A 15870-nucleotide genomic window follows, 5' to 3' on the forward strand; every position below is an offset into this window, starting at 1 on the left:
TAGGGCAAGCCAGCACAATTCTCATCCAGACAAGATTCCAACCATTGGATCTGGATGTTCATAACCTCCTTAGCTTATTTGGAGAATCCAACGGTCTTGGTTTACATTTGTCAAATTTACTCTCCCTGTTCTTATCTTAAATATCAACATGAATAAAATGATCTCTGACTCTCCTATTTGAAATTTGAACCTAGCTCCCCCTTAATAAAGATTCCGCTTAGAATATAAATGTTTAAATTCTCCTTTCTCTTTCATTTTTTCTTTTCCCAAATTCTCTCCCCTCATTAAAATAGTTGATTCAAATTCCCATCCCTGTTGGTGTTTGCATCATCAGTAGGAAGGTAACCATATCATAATGTTTATACAAGCAAGGAATTTGTGCTCTTTTTCACTTTATTTTAAAAATTTTAATTTGTGGTTCATCAATGTTCATAATGTTTATACAAGCAAGGAAGTTGTGCCCTTTTTTATTTTATTTAATAATTTTCAGGCAATTTTTGAAACATAAACTAAAATCGATGATAATTTCTACTTCAAGAAATAGTTTAACACAACAACATTTGGGTGTAGGTTAGGTTCAAGTGAAAGAATTAAAAGATAGTTTTTAATGAAATTTGACATTCTAAACATAAGAGCTCTTGCTGAAATGTTTGATTTCCGAAAGTTAGTTTTATCAAAAGTCGACAACTGTTTCTTCTTCTAGAAACAACCAAAACTCTTTCTCTTCGAAGAATACTTGGTGGGTTATCTTATTAGTTTAGGAGAAATTGACGGGTTCTTTTGTATACAAATCGTATAAGCCTTTTACTTTACTGAACTGCTTACGTACACTTTGACTACATTCTCATAATAACTTTTATATTACTATTGAAACTTGGCCTTTTCATTGAGAGATGTTGATAATTATCCCTTTGGTGGGATATACTTCTTTTTTGGGTTGAAGGCTATGTATTATGCTACATTTTATATATAAGAGTAAGGTAGAGTCAAATTCCAAGACAAAAGTCACAAAATTCCGGATTTGTAAGAAAATTTCATTTCAGGCCCTGGAGGAAATCACCAACAAAAATGAATTAACAATATTCATTGTTTTCCAGTCATTTTTACTTAAAAGCCAATAAACAAATATCTCATCGCCTCCGTCTCTTGCTCTCTTCCCTTATTACAGTCTTCTCTTCTCCGTTTCTTTCCTATGCGGGTAGCTCTCTCCGGAAACCCAGATGGCAGGGAAGCAGCCTCTTCGACTCTAACGTATTTGGGAATAGTATAACGCTTATCTGATCTGGGTTTTTATTGTTCTTCCTGAAGATCATACTTTTTCCATTAAATCCATTTCTCTATCCATCTACTGTTACAGCCATTAAAACACAAACAAAACCTCTGGGTTTGTGGGTATTGAGATGCTGTGAACCTTTTCTCCAACAGATTCACAGAGACTGGATTTCATGCGGGAGATGAAGAGAGTTGCAGTTTTTATAAGGTTCGCTTCTTTTCTTAGTTCTTTCTCATTTTTCATTCATTCCCACGTTAGAGTGGATATTTTCTTTTTGTTTATCCCTTCTTTTCTCTTTTATGGTTGTGGTTTTGCCAATTGGTATTTGGGTTTCTGAAGCTAATTTTCTTTGGGTTCAGCGGGCGTTCAGTTCTTATCCATTTTATTTGTTCAATGTTTTTCCCCTTTCTGTGTGACCATTAAAGTGAAATTAGCTAAATAGCATGGATTTGCAGTCATTTTTCCCTCTAAAGTTTGTATCTTTCTCTATTTTCGTTGCGCATTTCGATTCAGTTGAGTTTTAGGAGATGTTTTGCAAGGTTTCTTTTCTTTCTTTGGAAGATTTGGGTCGATGGTGTTATTATTGTTACTTGCAGTCCTCCTCTTCTCCTTCTCTTGTACCTATTGGACCTTTTAAGCGATGTTGAAGATCGTAGATGTTTCCAGAAACGCTTAGATTATGGATTGCTTTCCATTCCTAACTGTTTTTCTTTTGCCCTACTTCTGAATCTAGCACAAAGTTGTAGGCTTTTTCCCCTTATAATGAAACTTACCATGTTTCAGCTTTGAGAATGATCCTGCTCAGTTATTTAGATATTTCTTAAGATATCGAATGGGATACTTAAAATATGAATTTTACCGGGTGATACCATGTAGGAGTTTTCAACTTCCAATTGATTGCTTCCTCCGTGCTCTTTCTTTTTCCTCTTCTGATATCTGCAGCAGGATATAGATATGATCTTAAATTCCACATTGCTGTATTGTAAATGCTGATTTTGCATGCAGGATATCTGACATATTTTTGAATTTTGTTGAATATGTCATTACTGTTTACTGAGACCTTGGGATCCATTCTGTTTTGTTGTTGCAGAAATCATCTTTAATTGTTTAAACCTTTCTTTTGGAGCATTAGGAGATTATGGGTAGAGGCAGAGGGAAGGGAAAGAAGTTGACTGTTGTTACTGGTCACGATGATCCAGGTAGTGGTGGGGAAGAATCACTTCCTGCTTACAAGAGACGGGGAAGGCCACAAAAACCACTAAAAGATGAGATAGATGAAGATGACATTGAAAAGATAGAAGAGGAGGATGGGCAGAATGCCAAATCAGCTACCACAACTAAAGAGATGAAAAGTCCAATAGCGGCAGAGAATGTAAAGAAGAGGAAGAGAAATTCACAGGCAAAAGAGAATGCAGATTCCGTCAAAGAGGAGGATGGTACCGGAACTAGATCTAATACTGACAACCCGATCAAGTCCAATGGTTATCGACCAAATGGAAATAGGCGTAAGAGCAAGCCCCGAAGGGCTGCTGAAGCTGGTGTTGAGTGTTAGTCATATTCGGATTAGCCATTGAATGAGTTTCTCCCTTTTTTCTTTCTAGATAACTCATGAACTAAGAACCAACTGTTGTTGGTTTGCATCTGGCTCTTTATTTTTCTTGTCATTTGGTTTTTGTTGTTTCATTTTCTTTTCTTCATTTGTAAGTTTTGATTTTCAGTTCCATGTTTATGAATGATTTTGTTTCGGAGGTACGGGACCGGCTATATTGCTTCATAATCTTCAATTAAGTTTTTGCTGTTTGGATATTTTCACAAGTTCTACTGTATATATCTGTTGCTGCTTGCTCTTCCCTTTAGATCATTTATTTTTGTTTTCAAATCATATGGTTTATGTAGTTATCACATTCTTTTTTCCCGTTGTCTTTGATTGATTGCATTGAACTTATGATTTCAGTGCTTTCCATCCTTACATCTTGTTCAGATTACCCCATATCTGTTTATAGTTTTCAATTGTCTAGCAACCTTTTGTCTTGAGTTATTTTGGCAAAGCCAAACCTTGTATATTAAGCTTGCCAAAAGTATCCTGACCACTTGAACTGCATAATTAAGATGAGAAATCCTGTTAGAGAGTTTCTAGATGCTGAAATTGTGGTGGGGTGTATGCCCTTCAAAGTGTCTAGAGAGGCATCTTTAATAGTATTCAGAGTAGTTCAGTAACTTAACTTGCTTTATCTGTCAATTTTTTAATGTATTAAATTTGTCTATATTTGGCTTCTTCAAGACTTGCTTCATTGCATTGGTTGCTGATGCTGCAAATTCTCTTGTCGTTCTGAATTTTATGCTAGAACCAAATCTAGTTCTTTGCAACTGAGTGTGGTCAAGAAATTTTTTTTTTTAATCTTTAAATACAATATATCACCTAGAAAAGAAAGAAGAAAAAAAGAAAATCTGAAATTAGCTTTTGTATAATTCCCCCAAAACATCTGTGTACCCTGAAAAACCTTGCATCTGCACTTCATATTGAATTCAGAAGATTCTAGTTTCTCTTGTTATAGAATTTGGAAATATTTGCATAAGTGAGAATTTTACATTAAGAAGAGACTGAATGATAAAATTTGGTTGTAAAATAAACTGACTCTGCCAAAACAAAGTGTTACATAATGCTGATGTTTGGCTCCATTCTATAGGTTTTGAACTACGATTGGGTAGGAAAGTTTTTTCTGGTTATATTTTGAGTATTGGGTTTGGAGACAATAGTTCAGTTAATAAAGATGCCTTTTGTGTGATCTTCATAACCAACTAAAGTGACCATTAGTAGACCTACTTAACTCTTAAATTTAATTTGTTTATAAGCTTATTTTAGTAACAGGAAGGTGACCCTGTCATGTTGATTAACATATATAACTTTAATAGATTCTAAAGGTATATAACGTCAGGCTGTTCAAAATAATGAAAGGTGATGAGTAGGAGGTTGTTTACAAGTTTATGGTCTCTCCAAAAGGCTTTTTGAGTAAAGTACAAGTCACTGAATGTTCCATGATCAGGTCTATAGCTTATAATGAACTGCTTTGGATAGAGTGGTCTTGTGGTTGTAAACATGAAATATAAGTCTGTCAATTACTTGAGTCATTTGCAGGAGGCAAGTTATCTGCATGGGGGTGCCTTCCTCTTCTGTTTATGTTGACCTCTTATTATTATTAATGAAGTGAAAATCAGTAGTTGGAGCTTGATGATCTAGCACAGTAAGCTTGATTCTCTTTTCCTTTTTTTTTTTTTTTTTTTTTTTTTTTTTAATTATTTTATTATTATTATTATTTTTTTGTGTGTGTTAATCTTTTCTTCAATGTTGTATACAGATAGTGGTGCTGAAACTGAACTAACTTTAACTTCAAAAAACTGTATATTTGTGGAAAAAAATTTAGCTGTTAGGCTACTACTACTGTTTTTTATTTGTGAGTGGCTACTGCATGTATTAATCTCATCTCCTTCGGATGCTTGTCTCCATGGATGTATTCACTTTGTTTCAATACTGTATGTGTGGGTTCTTTTTTTTTCCCCCTTCATAACTTGCAGGTGAAACAAAAACAAAAGAATAAAAAGGCACCAGGCATGTTAATTGGAAGGAGTAGAAGAGTTTTTCATCTGATTCTGCATGAATAGGGATCCTTAGAAAATATTCTTGACGTGCGAGCAATGCTTCGAAGCTCTTAACCTATTTCTTGAAGTAGTTGCTTTTTGTCTCTAAAGTTCACACTTCAGTATTGCCTGACTTGCAGTTAGCATTCCAACAGGTTAAATCAGCCTAGAGCACAGTTGGCTACGATTCTGCTTGAAGGGAAGTGTTTCCCCTGTGAGACTGAGTGTTTTTGGGTGTTTATTTTCTTGGGGATTACTTCAGGGTAACAGTATGTTTGAGAAGTATATCTGATCTTGTGTCTTCTGGGCATTTTTTTGAGGCCTTTCCTTTAGATGGGTTTTCTCATAAATCTGTTTTGGCACTTAGAATTCGACCATCAATTCCCAAGAGAAGCACCTGTGCGTAGGCCCGGTAACCAGTGAAAGCAATGTTGTGATTGAGTGAGGCATCTAGTCTTTATGATGAAACCTTTCCTGGCTGTCCTGCCTGCTTATGGCTCTCTTGTTTAATAAACTTTCTGGAAAGGTCTGACCATGACTTCTCAGCTGAAACACCTTTCTGTGGCTACAGGTCTCACTCATTTCAGCTTCTTTTTACACCCACAGAATGCTAAGCAATTTTTTTGTTTTTCACCCACAGAATAGTTGATATAAGGTGTTGTGGCTGAGTTTTTGTGCTTTCTTCTCAAGTTCTCAACCACATAATGGGGTTGGAATTTTTTTTAAAACATTGATAAAATGAGTCATTCTTATTGTGTATGGTAGAGAGATGTGAGGAAATTATAGAAATGTTGAAGGGAGAAATAAGAATTTGTAAAAGAGTCAATACTGTGGAATATTGAATTGGTCTGCCATCATTACATGTTCAGAACAGATGCTAATGGGAATTTCTGTCACTGCAAAAAACCATCCTAGGAGAAGAAGTAAATATGAATAAACAAATCAATCCTCAAGAATAGAGCTAGCGCAACCTCCTTGCTTCTCTTTCGGACTCCAGAAGAGTGAGAATATCTCCAACCCTTACAGGTCCTTTTACATTCCTCATAATGACCCGGTTCGAATCATCCATAAATTTGACCTTCACCTGAGTCACCTGACCCCTAGACCCGGTTCGACCAATTATCTTCTCCACAACTGCAAGCTTTGGCTGATTATCCATTCTGTATGGTTGAAAAACCAAAAAAACCCATCAACAATCAACACAATTGAATATATAACAAAGTCTTGCAATCACTGGCATACATGTAAAAATAATTCCCTAGCTAGTAGTTCAAAATGAAATAATCAACAGAGCCAGCTAAAGAGTGACTTGCACAAATACTAAACCAGTGAAATTCTAAATTATCAATTTCCTCTGTTTCTCAACTCTCTTGGATCCAAATCCTCTGCATCCGGGTAGGGCATGCGTCCACATTTGGTCATGATGCACGTGGTACCAACCCAAGGTGATCACTGGTGTCACGGGCGGAAAATCGTGCGGCCAAACGGACGAACACATGTCTTACTCACACGCAAAGAACTTGCGTGCCTCTCTCTCTCCCTAGGTGGAAAGGTGGAAGGGTACAATTATGAAAAAGCAATTGCAGTACACAAACAGTATTACCCTGAATAAATTGTCTAGCAGCAGTCACCCACTGTTGCATGGGTTTGCAGCTGGAGTTTTGAGATCAATAAACAAAACTAGGTCGATTGAAAGCTAGATTAGTAGTATTCTACAAAAAATATAAAAAAGAGAAGAAGCTAGATTAGAAGTGTAAATTACAGACCAGCCCTAATCTTAATTACCATCCAGATGAACAACCAATCTCCTAAAGCCAAGGCCCATCCTATACTAGAGCTTTCCTAGGGCCAGGGGCTCATGACCAACACAACTTTTTTGAGAATTTCCCCTATTCTCTTATGATTTTTTGAAATGTTCCCCTATACACTCTTTTCATGTGTAGAATACCAGCACTTATTTCCCATTGAAGAAAAATTTAAAGGCAAAGACAAGTGAGACAGTCGTATTTTGTGGGTTTTAATATTAGTGGTAAATGGTGATTCTGTCCCTTCCATATTAAATTCTGGCTCCACCCTTGAACCAGAGTGTTATTTATGGTTTCAATTCTTTCAAATAAAAAGATAATATCGATTGCTAAGACTCCCAAGCCAGCAGAATCAGAGGAGGATCAAAATATGCAGCTTTTGGATTCATTACCCAACTAGGAATGGTTCCATTTTCTAATCAAATGTAGAACTTCGAATTCATTACCCAAATAGCAATGATTCCATCTTTTAAATCATCCATCTGTCTTAATTTTGATAGCCAAGCCATCCTATATCATGCTTAAATCTCAAACTGAGGCATCTGTGCAGATCATGCAATCCAAGCACCAAAGTAGAATAAAACAAGCAAATATCATACAAACCCAAGATAATCCAAATAACCAGAGACCAATTCCAGTAATTTAAACCTTGACATGAAGCCTTTAAAGAACTCAGCCACTCTTACAGGAGCCACAAATTTAAACCTCTCTTTCTCTCTCTAGTACTTAATTCACTCTGTACTATATCAGCAGATATGTACATCATTCAACAAACACAATAATATGCAAATTTATCAAAAGGGTTATTCTCAGAAGAGAAGCAATCTCAGTTTACAGGAAATAATCTCATTATACAAACAATTGTCTCAAGTTACAAGCAACAATCTTGATGTACAAGAGAGAAAAAAGTGAGCTCTGTTTTTGGCCATAGAGAGAAAGAGATACTAACCTGACTGAACGAGACTGAAGAAGACGAAGTTGAATCAAGGGTTTAAGGCATATAAAGAAAAAAGAGAAAAGAAGTCACTGTGAATTTATAGCGGGAGATACTATGCGAGAAAATCTGAATGTGGTATCGCACGCCACTCTGGAGTCTTAAGACGGTTGGTCTGTTGGTTTTGTATAGGGACTTAGGGTTGAACCGAATTAGCGGTTGAACCGGATAGGTGTGGGGTTTAGACTATGAAGTAAAATGTCGGTATTAGTCTTGTTTTTCGTTCGAAATTAGAACCGATACGAAAATCAATTCAGTTTTGGAATCGGATTTAGATTTGTAGTATCATTGCTTAGAACCAAATTGAAAACGAATCAATTGACACCCTTAGCTACCACCTACAAAGGCATGCAATTAAATGATATTATTGTAATGGAAACAAGGATTAATCCTTTTCAAAAAACAAAATCTCACCCCACCTTTTGATAGTATATACAATTTACATTGTTTTCATATTGCATTACGGTTTTCTATCAGGAAAGTACGTAAATGGCACGATACCCTTTTGATAGCATCGAATCAACTGAATTCGACTGCTCTTACGATTTCATTTGATACCCGAAACTCGACAAAGATGGCAAGGCCTTAATCGTTAGTTCGTAACCCAATTAACACAACCGAACCACTTTCGGGTTTCTTGTTGCCCGGTCTGGTCCTGTCGGCTTGGCCTATTTCACTGAACCACATTACGGTTTGCTGATGAGTCGTGTTTCCATGACTTTCCCTCCTCTTGAACTTTGCTGGTTTTGTTTCTCGTGATCTCTTCGGAGCTCTAAAGAGCTAAATCACGCAGAGATTCTTCAGTCTTCACGTTAGAAAGCAGCATTCACGATTCGCTTTTGTTGTTCGAGTCATCTTTCTTATCCGTCTTTGTTATAAATTCAAGAAATAAGTTGGAGAAACGCATTATTACAGAAGAACTGATGAGGGGAGCAAGATTCCTCTCAAACTATTTCTTGATTCTTTTTCTGGCTTTAATGGAGTTGTCTTTGAATGTTCGAAGCGTTGGAGTGAACTGGGGAACGATGGCCACTCACCAGCTTCCTCCAGAGAAAGTTGTTCAGATTCTGCGTGAGAACAGGTTCGACAAGGTCAAGTTGTTTGAGGCCGATTACAAGATCTTGACAGCTTTGGCTGGGTCAGGAATCGAAGTAATGGTAGCTATACCTAATTACATGTTGCAGGAAATGAGTAGAGATCCTCAGATTGCACGGGACTGGGTCGATGAGAACATAACAGAATACACTAACAATGGAGCAGTCAATATCAGGTCCAGTGACTACACTTCTTGATGGTTTCAAACTTGTTTCATGTTTTCATCGCTTCCATCTGGGTGTTCTCTGACGCTGGTTTTCTTTTTCTTTTTTATCCATTTTACTTGAACTTCTTTTCCTTTTCTACTTGATTTTGTATTTCTGATTGTCTCATGAAATGATGGGTTTCTTTGTTTTCAAGTGTATATACAGCATTGCAATCTCTGAAATTTTGCAGGTCGTTCCTTCAAATTCCTCTGTTTCTTGGTGTTCTTCGAAATGGATTTCAGCTTCTTGGTGTCTGTAATTCTTTTTTCCTCATGGGGTTGCTCTGCTCATAACTCTGTGCATCTCTCCCTTTCATACACAACAGAACAATGGGGAAATTTTGGGCTTAACAGTTACTCTTTTGTGGCAATGATGATTCATCTTACCATGAGCATTAATTGATCTGATCGTTTTCAGTTCCTTTTATCTTCCTGCGAGTTATTTTGTTTTTGAAGTTTTGAATCAACTCTTTGAATTTCAGTTGCCTGATAATGGATACCTTTTAACTCCCGATTCTTCCCGTAAAAAAACCTGACAATTTGCAGGTACGTTGCTGTGGGCAATGAACCCTTCCTCCAGACATACAATGGCACCTTCAAACAAGTTACCTTGCCTGCATTGAAGAATGTCCAGAAAGCCTTAAATGAGGCTGGGCTTGGAAACCATATCAAAGCAACTGTTCCCTTCAATGCTGATATCTACGATTCTCCAGATCCATTCCCTTCTTCTGGTAACTTCAGGGCGGACATACGTAAGCTTACAGTTGAAATACTTCAGTACCTCAATGAGAATGATGCTCCCTTCACTGTTAACATCTACCCGTTCCTTAGCCTCTATGGCAATGAATACTTTCCTATGGACTATGCCTTCTTTGAGGGATCAGAAAACGGAATCAAAGATGGTGATGCCATCTACACCAATGTGTTCGATGCCAATCTCGACACGCTTCGCTGGGCACTTAAGAAATCTGGATACCCAAGCATGCCAATAATAATAGGAGAAGTTGGCTGGCCTACGGATGGTGACAAGCATGCAAACATCAACAATGCCAGGAGATTCACACAAGGACTACTAAAACATGTTCTGAGTGGTAATGGAACCCCATCATGGAGGGGGAAGATTGATGTTTATCTCTTCAGCCTCATGGATGAGAATACCAAAAGCATTGCACCTGGGCATTTTGAGAGGCACTGGGGTATTTTTGAGTATGATGGAAAACCAAAATATGAACTGGATATGTCTGGTAACCAAGAGAATAAGAGTCTAATAGGAGCTCACGATGTCGAATACTTACCCAGGAGGTGGTGTGTATTGGACCAGAAAATCCAAGGGGATGATTTCTCTGACTTGCCTGTCAGCATAGATCTTGCCTGCACCTTCTCTGATTGCACCTCATTGGGATATGGGTCCTCCTGCAACCATCTGGGTGTCCACGGGAATGCCTCTTATGCATTCAACATGTTCTACCAGTTAGGGAACCAGCAAAGCTCGGATTGTGATTTTGCTGGTCTGGCAACAGTGACGTATGAGGATCCATCAGTTGGACATTGTCGCTTTCCCATAATGATTGCGTATAATTCTGCACTGGCATTGCAGATTCATGCATTGGTCATCTTCTTCTCACTAGTGTGGGAAATTATGATCCAATCTCTTGTATAACAGAGAGGCTTACCTTGCCCTACATTTGCATTCATTCATCCAATCCTTGTGATGAAGCCATAAGGGTTCTTATACTGCTTTTACAAGAGAAAAGCTTTAGAAATATATCACACTGTTTGTATAATGGTGTATTTGATCTGCAAGGATGTATTACTGTAATGCCATCAATAATCAATCAATGGCAAGATGAAACTCAAGTGTGTATTATGAGGTTTTAATCTGTCAGAAGAACCTGGCGCCCAGATGTAGACAAGTCTCAAGTGAAAAAAGTCGAACCAGTTAGCGCGGTGCTACTGCTATATGTCATCTCTTTTGCCCATGTTAAGTGTCCTGCAAATGTTTCTTTTTCTTGTTCCTCTTACAAAAGAAAGGCAACAAGGAACATCCAGAATAAATAAAATGTACCTAACACAAAAAAGAAAGAAAGACGGGGGAGGGTAGAAAGGTTTGTTGTGGTGGTGTGGTGGAATAAACAAAATCAAAAGCTTGAAACATCTCTAGTTGACTGATTGTTGACTTCATCATTTCTTCAGCTAAGCGATTTCTGGTTCTTGAGGTTGCAAATTGCAATCATCTCAATTGGATTGAATGTCATTAATGCCATACTCAAAATACGTTTGACCGACCATCTTAGTGACCAAGCTCAGACCAACTCTGAGACTATAATGAACAGGTTCCTGGAAAAAAAGCTAGAACTTACCTAAACAAATTCAAAAATAGAACATGTCAAACGCAGGAACTTAACAATTACTATATCATTTAGCAAAAGAAGGTAAACTTTAGCAGCAGCATCAAACATGTGGAAGCTGAACAGTACCTAAAGGATTTGAGATTTACCTTCAATAAAGCTGAGAAATAAATGAGCAAAAGCCATATTTTTGCTGGAAAAAGCATTCTTCTCCTCTCATGTCATATAAGTTGACAGGTTCAGAACCATGACACTGAAAGCTTGGTATTTACCTGGTACCCCTTGAGAACTTGGAATGAAAGTTAAAACATCTCCTATGATTTGAAGAATTAATAGTTATGGAGCAGCATTTGCTTGGAAGAATATGAATGGCGCACTTCAGCCTGTCTGGATGATTGGGACATTTTTCAATAACACATGTTAGGAAGAAAGCATAATGGCAAAATAGATGGCTTCTCAAGTTCTCTTACTTTCGGAATGTCTTCTAAGTACTAATATAAAGAATCAATTAAGCTTCTTCTTTTTTTGTCATTGTTGTAGTTGTTGTTGTTGTGGCAGAGAGGGGGGGGGGGGATTGACATATAATGACAACTAATATTGACAAAAAGCTTTTACTCATAATCTCTGTTAAGGTCAGTTCTCTTCATTTAGCAATTAATTATACTGTAAATTTATGCTGTCTGGAGACATAAGAGATCATTACTAAAAATGTTTAGAAGCTTGGAGGCCAAAAAAATACTTCAATCAACTCCTGTATTGGAGCAGGCCAGTGTCGGGCTGATAGCCACCATGATGCATGGCCTCTTCGAGTTGAAATGCCCAATGGGACTACCATACGGCCTTCCATTAGAGTTTAGACACATGACTGAAACATAGTTTTCATTCAGTTTGACCAGAACTTGGTTAAATCCCCTTTCTCCAAACAAAATTTTCCATGACTGACCGATAATAAGAGGCAAGAGACCAAAGGGATGAAGAAGATAAGAGATCAAGCGAGAGAGATTTTTTCATAAATATGTTACCTGTTCAAGTGAACAGTGCTTTTGGAGCACCCGTGGACAGCTTGCATGGAGTACAAGATATGGACAGTTTTGTTCCTATATTTTTCACTATATTAGTTTACCCAGTTGCTATTTTCAGTTTCCAGTTTGATTGTAATAGGAGATTACAGTTTCTAAAATTAACAAACAGGTATTTCAGGCCAAGTTGTTCTCCTATTCTCATCCTTGCATTCTTTTTTACTTTTCCTTTCTTTCTAGCGGATCTATTGAGTATTATGTCACCATGGATTATATAAAACCTATAACTATTTAATGAATTATGGTTCAAGATAAAAGGATAAAGCAGAGGGGAGATCCCTACTGTTTGGTTACTTGAGTGGATCTTTTGGGATTTGGTCTTACTTCTTGTTTTTCTACACCATCTTGTGTCCCTAGTTGCTTTTCTTCATGATTATAAAATTCTTATAATGTAACCCAACAAAGAGAGACGCCAGGTGCAAGACACAAATTCTAGTTCAAACTCCAATCAACAAAACCATCCCCCAGTAAAACATGAGAACAGTAGAAAAAGATACTTGGGCAAAACAAATAACCTTTTATTGTCAAGCATGCAGTTGTTGAGACCAGACAAAGCAAAACAGATTTGCTAACTCAAAGTCAGTGCATGACAGTATGTGATCATAATCAGGTTTGCCTATGAAAAAAGTGGCTTTCAAGTGTATGATTAATGTCAATCAGTTGATAGCATTTTGCTTTGTATGTCTTAATCTGGAAATTACAGTAATGAAGATGATACAAACTAAAAATTAGCATGTAGAAACCACAATGCAGCAGATAATATTCAACTTGAATAAGCGTCTTTCTTCAACTTCTCCCATACCTCAAGGGCTTTAGGGTGATTATTTACATATTGCTTCATGAAGTACTGATCAGCAGTAGCAAGGACCGTGCTCAGGGCTAGATGGCCTACTACTCCTTCTTCCCTCAGCCAATTGTACATTGAAAACCTAAACTTGACCCTCGGAATTGTGTAACAAAGATATTGTGGGAATACCACCAAAGATGATATGGGATAGTGCAACTCGTCTACAAGAAAACCAATCTTCATATCAAGCACATCTATGCTCTGGTTTAAAACATTTGGAGCAACTTTGATCATCTGAGAAACATCTTTCTCATCAAAACCTGCTTTTAGAAAAAGATTAAATCTTTCTTGAAGTTCTTCTCCTTTGCCTCGAAAAACTTTAAGTGCTTTCCGCATCTCCTCTGAGTTGTCTCTAAAGCCCAGGTTTAATAGAAACTCAGTTTTCTTCACCAATGATCTTTGGCTCACACTTGGGCTGGGCAATGGATCAATCCTTGATCCGAGGACCCACTTTCTCAAGTGTTCAGGATCCTTCTTTACAATCTCACGTACTCGCTTCTTGCCACTACTCAATTTAGCAAGTACAGTATTCGGTCTCTTCAAAGCAAACGAACCAAGAAGTAGAGTGTGTGTGCATGCTAGCTGGAGGATTTCTTCATTCTCCATTTCAATCTCAATAAGAAATGCCAACCCTGCTCTTAAATTTTTCAGAAAGGCTCCAACCTGGATTCGAGGAAACTGCTGAAAGACTGACGATATTTCATTCATTTTCATTCCCAATTTCAGAAGCAACCCAATAAGAGAAAAGGCCTTGTTGCCTGAAGATTCAAATAAGATATCTGGAATTTTCCTAAACAAATCCCCCAATTGTTGTTCCTTGTATCCCATTTCACCAAAGAAATGGAGGAGCCCAAGCATCTGGCTCCAGTTATAAGAGTCTCTGTCAGATAAGCGCCCTTCAATCCAATCATGTTCAAAACCCAAACACTTAAACTCTTCTAATACACTAACAAACTCACGGTTAATACCTCCTTTCAGAAGACCAGGACAAGAAGTGACAAACTTGATGACAGAAGAACGATTCAGGCCTGAATCTTCATATGCCTGAAGCTTTGACTTCAAAACCCCAGGTTTATACCGAAAAACTTCAAACACTTCCCTGTAAATATTTCCTATCTTATTCCTAGGAATTCCATAGTTACAAAGAACATGGTAATTTTCCAGCAAATCATCATCATCACTCAGAAACATCAGATCTTGAGGAAGTAGAGAATTGAATTCTGAAGGTTTAAGACCGGAACTCTCAAAGAATGGTTCAAATTCATTAATAGGGTGGTAGCGAAAGAACCTGGTTAAAGATCGCCCAATTTCTTGCTCATTCTCAACCCTCTTCAAAAGCTTCTCGAGAAAATTTGGGGAGTTTTTGCTCATATGCTCTGCATCAGGGAACAGCATACCCCGGGTAGAATGCAGGTAGTCCAATAAAGCAGCCTGAGCTTCAGTTCTGCCAGAGCGAGAGACTTTGGCAACAGTTTCAAAGTCAGGGGTCGAACTCTGATCTTCACCTCTTGATCTTTCCCTCTGAACAGCTCTAACACCATAAGTTCGGATATTTGCAGTATGGAGCGACCCTGGACTTAAAAATAATGGAGAGAAAGATGATCTAGAGTAGTTTCTTGAAAGAAATGAAGAAACCCATTTGAGAAGAGGTGATGTTTTGAACTTCTGTACATGGATCATACCGAACAAGACGAGATTTCCACGGTAAGGGAAAATGCAGAGACAAAGTATCAATGCTTATGCGCCTATTCCGCAACCCATATGAGAAGCTTTAAACTCCAATTACAATACACTCCGAGTGCCAACAACGGGTTTTCTTCTTCAGATGGTGCTACTGCTCCAGAGAAGCTACTGGTGTAGCTCAGCTTGGGTTCTAGTCCAACGAGCAAGGGTTTTGAACAAGCAAGGCCAACGGGTCAGTTACAACTTACACGACGACGGAAAAATTACATGATTAACCACAATTAGGTTTATATTTATAAAATTAATCACTGATCATTTGACTTAAAAAAAAAAAAATTTCAGCGCCAACCCAGCATTACCAACAAAACCCCTATTACTAACACCGTTATTTTTTATTAATTTTTATTTATTTATTGTCAATATTTATACAACATATTAATACAAACATAGAAATCATGAAGATGCAAAATCTGAAGAAAAATAATAATTGCAAATGGTAGAGAAAGATGAAGACGAGTCGAGCATAGGGTTTTTCATTCAAGGTTGTTCTTATCTTTTGAAAAGTTTTTCGTTAACATTTAACTTGGATTTCCTCATTTCCTAATTGTACAGTTATTTTTTGATAATTTTTTTCTCCACAAGGGCCTAACCAATAAATTGGGTAACTCAAAGAATTATTCTAATTTTAGGGGATAACTCCGGGTGTTGTGCTGAAAGTTTCTCTAATAAAAATAACCTATGTTTAAATCTTGAATATAGATTTACAAAACTAGCCAAAATAATATATATTTTTAAAAATTGATATTTCATTTTGAAGTAAGTGTTGTCCACAAAGTTGGTATCAGCCAAGGGAGTGAATTGTTGCCAAACTATCATACATTGCATAGATAGTGTCTTCTTTGCTA

The 15870-nt window shown here is 37.3% G+C and overlaps 3 protein-coding genes and 1 pseudogene across 4 annotated transcripts; 2 read left to right on the top strand and 2 right to left on the bottom strand.

The window, feature by feature from the left end:
* Positions 1–1123: 1123 nt before the first annotated feature.
* Positions 1124–3365, top strand: LOC149003674 (uncharacterized). The gene is made up of 2 exons (XM_089138962.1): positions 1124–1480; positions 2364–3365. The coding sequence occupies exon 2, from the start codon at positions 2412–2414 to the stop codon at positions 2823–2825; it is 414 nt and encodes a 137-aa protein (XP_088995088.1). The 5' UTR covers positions 1124–1480; positions 2364–2411; the 3' UTR covers positions 2826–3365.
* A 2346-nt stretch (positions 3366–5711) lies between these two features.
* On the bottom strand, positions 5712–7692 carry LOC149003675 (small ribosomal subunit protein eS28 pseudogene; annotated as a pseudogene). Its single transcript, XR_016170368.1, has 2 exons — positions 7664–7692; positions 5712–6069 (listed from the first exon to the last, which is right to left on the bottom strand). The product of XR_016170368.1 is annotated as a small ribosomal subunit protein eS28 pseudogene (transcript).
* Positions 7693–8532: 840 nt separating this feature from the next.
* On the top strand, positions 8533–10946 carry LOC149003676 (O-Glycosyl hydrolases family 17 protein). Its single transcript, XM_089138314.1, has 2 exons — positions 8533–8978; positions 9555–10946. Exons 1-2 carry the CDS (start codon positions 8632–8634, stop codon positions 10666–10668), a joined length of 1461 nt encoding a protein of 486 aa, XP_088994440.1. The 5' UTR covers positions 8533–8631; the 3' UTR covers positions 10669–10946.
* A 1144-nt stretch (positions 10947–12090) lies between these two features.
* LOC149003677 (transcription termination factor MTEF18, mitochondrial-like) lies at positions 12091–15176 on the bottom strand. The gene has a single exon (XM_089137421.1). The coding sequence runs from the start codon at positions 14960–14962 to the stop codon at positions 13199–13201; it is 1764 nt and encodes a 587-aa protein (XP_088993547.1). The 5' UTR covers positions 14963–15176; the 3' UTR covers positions 12091–13198.
* Positions 15177–15870: the final 694 nt, after the last annotated feature.

The sequence above is a fragment of the Hakea prostrata genome, chromosome 10, assembly GCF_041222555.1.
Source record: "Hakea prostrata isolate BN-2017 chromosome 10, UWA_Hpros_2, whole genome shotgun sequence".
NCBI lineage: Eukaryota > Viridiplantae > Streptophyta > Magnoliopsida > Proteales > Proteaceae > Hakea > Hakea prostrata.